This window comes from Pinus tabuliformis, chromosome 7, assembly GCF_031772625.1.
Source record: "Pinus tabuliformis cultivar Carrire ecotype Pingquan chromosome 7, CPIR1, whole genome shotgun sequence".
NCBI lineage: Eukaryota > Viridiplantae > Streptophyta > Pinopsida > Pinales > Pinaceae > Pinus > Pinus tabuliformis.
In genome coordinates, this window is record NC_142293.1 from 930,208,578 (window position 1) to 930,216,918 (window position 8,341).

Genomic DNA, 8,341 nt, shown 5'->3' on the forward strand with positions numbered 1-8,341 from the left:
AACCGGGTCCCGCCAGTAAAAGCTGTCTTGTGAGCTAATTCCTCCACTTTTTCCACTCTAAATGCATCGAGATGGATGAAAAACAATATAATGATCCAATTTGGATCACACCTCCCCATTTTGGGAGGCTTTTGGTCCCCAAAATATTTTACTGAATGAGGTGGGGAAATTTTTCCTCCACCTTATCTATAGTGTACCATTTAGATTTGCATGGAAGTTGTCCCTTCAACCCAATCTGCCAGAGGTCTTGTTGCCCTTGTCTTGTAGTTCTGGACCTCTTCTACAAGACTATATCTTTTTTCAACTCTGCCTGAGCGTTTGGTGCCAAATCCTTCACAAAAGGTAGGACCCGTTCCTCTTCCTGATCTAGCATGGAAGTCTCATAAAGTTTCAAATTCTCTACATTCACTATTGAGTAAATGTGCATATATGGTGGTAAACTGAGTCGGTAGGAATTATCACCCACCTTTTCGAGTATCTCAAAGGGACCATAGCTTAGAGCCTTGATTTTATTACCATGCCCCTACAACCTCTCCTTGTTCAACTATAGCCATACTCTGTCTCCCACCATGAATGATTTCTCTGTTCTGTGTTGATCATGCATGGCCTTATACTTCACCTACGACTTCTCTAGTGTTTCCTGTACCGGTAGATGGATCTGCCTGATCTTATCTATAAAATTTTCAGCACTCAAAGCATCTCCTCTAATATCTTCCTTCACTCCTCCTTGTTGCCCGTATGCAATATCCAAAGGTGAAGATAGCAAATATCCAAAACAAGTTTCAAATGGGGACTTTCCTGTAGAAGTGTGGACTGCTTTGTTATAAGAATGTTGTATATATACCAGATTTTCATCCTAGGTCTTTAGATGCTTCTGGTTGTAACCCCTCAGAAGCTGCACCAAATTCCTATTGACTACTTCTGTCTGCCCATCTGGCTATGGATGGAATGTTGTAGATCTACCCAGACTTGTCCAAATAACAAGTTTGCTACTTCTTATCCGCTGATGGTCTTTTTACATGGCATTAGAACACACATCTTGTTGAACCTGTCAACTACCACGAGCAGTTAGTCATGTCCCTTCCTCGTTGTCGATAAACCTCCCACAAAGTCCATGGAAATTCTTTCCCAAGGATGAGTATGTACAGGTAAGGGACGATACAGACCCTGTTTCATGTTGCTAGGCTTGCTGGTACAACAAAGCATGCATCCTCTTATGAACCTAGCTACTTGTTCTTGCATCTTGGGCCAATACACATACCTTAGCAAGTTAGCCACGATCTTTCCTACACCAAAATGCCCTGCAACCTTGGAGGTGTGAGCCTCTCTAATCAACTGCAAATGCTCACCTTTAGGAACACATAGCTTATCCAACCTATAGAGTTACCCATCTTGGAGATGGTAGTCAACGATGATGTCGCCATCATGCTCATGAATCTGACGATCCAACTACTGATACACCTCCTTGAAGTCCTCATCTTTTGAATATGCCTCTCTGTATGCATCATGGGTGAATGGTTCCATGTGCATAAGGGTCCCCAAAGTTGTAATCTTTTATGTGGGTGGCCTTGGAAGCATATCAATCAACTTGTTTGTGCTGCCCTTATTATACTTGATCACCAAATGAAACTGTTGTAAAAACCCCATCTACTTGTAGTGCATGTTCTGTTGTAGCTTATTCTGGGCTTGTAGGTACTGTAACAGCTGGTGATCCATGTGGATTATTGTCTCCTTTCCCATCCGATAGTGCTTCCAGTTCTTCACAACTTACACCATGGCATAGAGCTCCTTATCGTAGGTAGGGTAGTTAAGAATTGCCCCATGAAATACTTCAGAATGGTAGAAAAGAGGCCTTCCTCCTTGCATCAAGACAACTCCCATAACATACCCGCTCACATCTGTCTCCACTTCAAAGGGTCATTGCAAGTTTGGTAATGCTAGAACTGGCACTTCACTGATCTTCTTCTTTAACTCATTAAAAGCATTTTGCTGCCCTTTTCCCCACTGGAAACTCTTGCCACTTGCTATTATGGAGTGGAGTTGTGTTGCTACCACTGAAAACAAGGCTATGAATTTGCTTGGGTACTGTGCTACTCCAATGAAACTCCTAACCTCAGTAACATTAGTAGGTACCGACCATTTCATGATGGCCTCCATCTTGGAAGGGTCTATCTTCAATTATCCTCCACCAATCACATATCCTAAATACACCAAGGGCTGTTGTGCAAACTCATTCGTCTTGAGATTTTCTAACAGCTGGTGCTTCTTCAATGTTTCCAGCACCTGCGTCAAATGTGAAATATGCTCCTCCCAGGTAGTACTGTATACTAGTATATCATCCAAATAGACAATAACAAATGAATCCATAAAAGAGCGAAGTAAATCATTCATTAATCTCATAATTGTAGATCATGCATTACAAAGGTCAAATGGCATAACTAATCACTCATACAAACCCTGCCTGATTTTGAAGGCGATATTCCATGTATCTTCTTCTTTGAATCGAACCTGGTGATATCTAGACTTCAAGTCCAGCTTGGTGAAATACTTTGCTTGCTGCAACTTATCTAGCAGATCGTCTATCCTGGGCAGGGGTATCTGTTCTTGAGCGTGATTTTATTCAACTCCCTGTAATATATACACATCGGCCAAGTCCAATCCTTCTTTGGCACAATGATGATGGGTGACCCACATGGTGATGTACTCGGTCGAATGACACCTTGTTCCAGCAGCTGTTGCAACTGTTTCTTCATCTCACTCGCTTCTATAACAGACTGCTTGTACAACCCAATATTTGGCAATGGAGAGTCTAGTAATAGCTGGATCTTGTGCTCCACTTCTCTCTTGGGGGTAGCCTCTTAGGCTCTCGAAACACGTCCTTGTATGCCTGTAACAACTCCTCCAATTGTTGTTTTTGTTTTTTAGTACACACCTCTAGGGATGCCTTGCCTCTTATTGACTCCTCTACATACTAATTTTCCCTTAAAAACAATAAAACATACTTCTTGCTAGAACTGATCAATTTCTTGGCTTGGTTGGCACTTACTAGTGAAATTTTTGACTTGCCTTTGTGTACGTTGATGATGAACGATTTTCCATCCTTGATGAGCTGGTAACGGTTCGCTCTCCTCATGAATATTGCATCACGCATGTACATGTATGGACTCCCAAACATGACTCCACATATATCAAGGGGAACCACATCCAGATCTACTTCATCAATAAAATAAGCACTGATAACAAATCTAATTTTACACTATTTTGTTACCTTCAGCTGTGTATCCTTATGTACCCATCCCACTGCATATGGGTTTTGATGATCACAAACTTCCAGCCCCAACTTCTTGACTATATCTGCTGCAATGAGATTTGCCTCCGATCGTGAGTCAAACAGAGCATCAATCTTCGTCTTCTTGACCTGTATCTTTACATGGAAGAGTTTGGCCATTTCTTTCTCTTCCTGTTGCTGAAGGCTACTCAGATTCACCTCCTTCTGCACTGACGTACATACGATCTTCTCATCCACGTCCAAGCTACTTTCAACTTGGTTGCTTGAATCAGTGGCCATGAGATTCTTCTTCTTATTATCTTTTTTCTTGTTCTTCGGGTTTAGATCTGGATGCAATTTCCAACACTTCTCCTTTGTATGCACATCAATGTTGTAGTGGTTGCTAGGATCTTTGCACTAATGTGTCGTGGTTGCTGTCTTTTTAGCTTTTCCCCCTTTTTTCTTCTTCTTCCCCTCCTTAGAAGCATCTTGTTGCTCCTTTTGCTTCGATCCACTTGATTGCTCTCTATTCTGGCCTATGTTCTCCAGGTACTGTGCCTGTACACAAGCCTCGTCCATTGTTCTGGGCTTGAACAACATCACTTGCTCACGCAAATGGCGATGCCGACCCCCCAAATACTTGAGGAGTACATATGGGTTCTTTGGAGATATACTCAACATTATAGCCATCTTTCTGAATTCTGTGGTGTACTCCTGCACACTTTGGCCCAAATTTTGCCTGAAGTAATGCCACCGGATCCATTGGTCTTCCACGTACCCAATGGGATAAAACTGTGACTTAATGATGGTTTTGAGATCCTCCCACTTAGTCACTGGATGTTCTCCATCCAACCTCAGGGTTTTCGTGTGGTTCTCCCACCAAGTCAGTGCATGGCCCTCCAATTTCAGTCGCGCGAATGAGATCTTCTGCCCTTCCTCGATCTGATGGACATTGAAATAAACTTCCAGTTGCTGCAACCAATGGTTCAGCTTCAAAGCATCGATCTTGTCATGGTATGGCTTGATATCGAATTTTGCTTCCACTTTAAATAGGGATTGGTTCACAACACTCGAATTGGGTTGATCTTTTCTGATTTCTTTCTTCGGCTAGTTATCTTCGTCTTCCCGATCCCCCGATCCACCTTCTGATTTGTCCTCTGCATTCGAACCCCTTTCTTCTCCATATATCCCTATATTATTTCTTAGGGCTGCCACAAGGAGGTTGACATTGCGGTTTATATCCGTGACTTGCTCTTCGAGCCGCGAAAACCTCACCTCTGAAGGATCACGAGGTTCATTTACAGATTCGTCGCCCATGATTAGGATTTTATGATTTTCGGCCTCGTCGATTGGATCCATGCAATCTCCACAAAATACCCAAAGAAAACCACTCTGATACCAAATGATCCGTAAACTACCATGGATATTCCACTAGACAGTTTGTCACAATAGATGTGATAATATTATATTTAAAATCTGGGACTCTACACTATTACAGTTTCATTTAATTTCTAGATCTGTAAAATTAACTGTAATTAGTGCATGCATGTAAAAGTAATTCAAGTAGAGAAGTAGGGAACGAAAAAATAAGCTCACACATGCATAATACACAATATATGCTCTCTGGGAAACCCTTTCGATAGAAAACCCAATTGGAAGGTGAGGCCGACTCACTCTCTTTCTCTGTCTGGAAATATGGCCGCACATACAAAGAAGTAATGTTTGTGGCCCGTGGGCTGATACAATGCACAAATCCTCTCTATGTTCTCTACATCCTATTTCTCCTGGCTATCTTTTCTCAACTATGGAACAAAATGCTCTCGAAAGAATTGAATGCCTCTTCCTCCTAGTGGCCCGGTTATAACACAGCCCCGATAACCTACTGGTGGTTAAGTTTGACTATATCAACTCTTAACTAGAGCTACAAAATAGACTCTTATATAGTCTTTTACATCACAAACACGTGGTTATCCCCTTTTCCATGAATAATGGGGACTGACGTGACATCCTCCCAAACTATAGGTGTGAAAATAGGAAGGTCAACTTCTGAGTGGCATAAATTTTGCATATAGACTACGATTGACGTGATTCTTGTGCCATTGGAAAGCTTCCTATGTGTAAAATAACATGAAAAGGTGCATACTTTGGCAACAAAGTTTTACCCCCAAAAAACGTTGTTTGATGCCTCAAAACACTCCCGGAAGGTTTCAAACCCCGTTTTGCAAAACTGGGCCCCACTAGTAAAAATGCTCCCGTGAGCTGATTCCTCCACTTTTTCCACTCTACATGCATCAATATGGATGACAAACAATATAATTATCCTATTCGGATCAGCATATAGAAGCCATAAACGAGGCCACAAAGTGTACATTGAATCCTAGATGGATTAGAATGAGTTGGAGAAAAATCTAACTAACTTTGTCGAAGGCCTTGGATAAGTCAACCTTAACTATCATGGCCTTCAATTTTTTTCACTGTGTATAATTCCTAGGTAACACTAACTACCTTGTGTATTTAGTGCCATTCAAGAAAGATAAACTACTCTTGAAGGACCTTCTAAGAGAGTTTATTTTATCACGCAAGTTATGATTTTAGAGATGATACTATAGATATTGTTGTAGAGAGAAATTGGGTGAAAGTTCTTAAAACTTGTGAGGTTTTCTATCCTTGGGATATGCACAATGAATGTGGTGTTGAAGGCATCTGGTTCCTTTATTAAAAGTCAATTTTATTCTACTAGTTTATGTAAATCTACCCCATTGAAATCAAAGAATTATGGGTAGCCCATGTAGACACGGGCTCTTATACTTTTGAAACCTATGAAGGGTTCTAAGTAGTAGCTCCTCTTCCCTACTTCTACCATGAGAAGCTATTTATCTTTTGGATCAATGAATTTGGGAAAGAAACTAGATATTTTAAGAATGACATTGATTGCGGCTTTGTTTCCCTCTTTAAAATGAATTCGGAAGTAAGTGATCCCTTCTGAAGCAATGTCACTAAAATTTTCTATAATGTTCTAAACTTAAACAAACAGTGATATGCAAAAGCAAAATCGATTCACAACACAAAAAATTGAAACAATCAGCGAATGCTCATAAAACTCTAGAAGTGAGAACCAGCTGAGCCATTTTATTAATGAATGAATCAAGTACAATAGTATGGAGAAATGCACCTGGGCTTGCCTCAAGGGAAAGCGTCACAAAACCAAGGTGATAAAACAATAATCACAAAGTTGGAAATGATTTTTCCTCTAATGCTCTGCATTGTCCCGAGAAAATACATCGTTAGCTGGAAAGGAAGTGCAAGAAACTCTGCCTTCGGTGCTCAGAAAATGCTGAAACTTTAGCCCCAAGCTCCTTGACCAAAACCCACAAAAACCTAGAAAGGGTTTGGTCTGAATCCAACCTCCCAAATTCGGCCTCTAATATTCCCTACGCCCTCCAAACTACTCAAGAATACGACCTGCAAGGAACACCAACGAAATCCTCCTCCCAAGCTTCGGAAATGTATAAGTCTCCCCCACGAATGCTTCCCTTAACTCCCCAACAAATTTAAGCCTCAAATACTGATACTCTACGTCCCACATGTGCACCAAGTGTTGCCATTGCGCTAGCCCAGGAAGTGAGAAAGTCACACTCAAAGAAGCACTCTACTCCAACTCCCAAACTCTCCAAAATGGCAACAAACCTCCTATGCCTCCTCTAAGGAAAATCTCCCAACCAAACTCCACTGCAAACACCACAAGCAAATTCGACCTCCTCTTCACTACGTCCTCCAGTAATACACACCACCTAGAGATGAATGCAACTGCTGGAAACCACAACGAAATCCTCCTCCGAAAGAATGAAGAAAAACCTTCCTAGGGTGGCACTCGAAGTCCCCCAAAGAAAGGGTGAGCTCGTCGCTTGAAGAACTCGTATCGAATAACAAGTGACTCGGCTAAGCAACTTGAGCAACCAAAGAGAAATCGATATGCCAAAATATGAGGAAATGAGGAGAGATTCCTTCCTTATATAGATTTTGTGGAGCACTTTTCACTCCATCATGGGCCCTCACTTAATCATCGAATTTTTCCCTCCATGCAATTCAAACTAGGGAGTGCGTATTTCCCTAGTGTGGATGGCCCCCAAAACAAAACTTAACCATAACAAAATAACTTCTCCTAATTCTAATCTCCTAATAAAATCGAATGGGCCCGACTATCTCCAAAATTGGCCCCAAAATGCAATAATTAATCTTGTTCCAAATTAATTTAGGAAGGGACATGCCAATCCTGCCCTCTCAAATGTTGCTTGTCCCCAAGCAACTTCAATGCTAGATGCTGAAGTATGTGCTCCCCTTCCCAAGTAGCATCCTCCTCTAGCAATTTCTTCCAACACACCAAGTAATCTTTGATGACCCTGCTCCTGAGCTTTCTCTCCCTAGTCTCCAAGATGACCTTCGACTCTAAAATCAGGTGCCTCTCATCATCAAGTGGAGGCAACTCCACAGCTGCTGTAACCTGTTGCCCCAACACCCTGTTGAGGCATAACACATGAAAAATATTATGGATCCTACTCCCGGGTGGTAGCTCCAACTCGTAAGCCACCTCTCCAACCCTCTTAATCACCCTGTAAGGCCCAAAGAATCTCGGTTGCAGCTTCTCGTCCCCCTTCTGCTTCAACGTGGATTGTCGATAAGGCTGTAATCTAAGATAGACCAAGTCCCCCTCCTCAAAATGCCTCTCTACTCGATGCTTGTCATCATACATCTTCTGTTGGTTCTGAGTTGTCTGTAAATTATCCTTAAGAGCCTTGAGGATATATTAGCTCTCTAGGATCCAATCCTTAGCCTTTGGGGCCCTGCTATCTCCAAAAACAATGTCAGCAAAAGACAAAGTATCATAACCATTTAAAGCACGGAAAGGAGTCATACCAATGGACATGTGATGTGTGGTGTTGTAACAATACTCTCTCAGACGCACCATCGAATCCAAGCCCTTTGCTGCCATGTCACATAGTTTCTGAGTTAGCCCTCTAATCACCGGTTCGCCCTATCTATCTGGCCATCAGTGTGTGGATGATAGTTGGTGCT

General features: G+C 41.8%; 1 protein-coding gene across 1 annotated transcript; it reads right to left on the minus strand.

Moving 5' to 3' along the window:
• Positions 1 to 7,520: 7,520 nt before the first annotated feature.
• LOC149250697 (uncharacterized) lies at positions 7,521 to 8,018 on the minus strand. The gene has a single exon (XM_089453722.1). It carries the CDS (start codon positions 8,016 to 8,018, stop codon positions 7,521 to 7,523), a length of 498 nt encoding a protein of 165 aa, XP_089309848.1.
• Between the last annotated feature and the right edge of the window lie 323 nt (positions 8,019 to 8,341).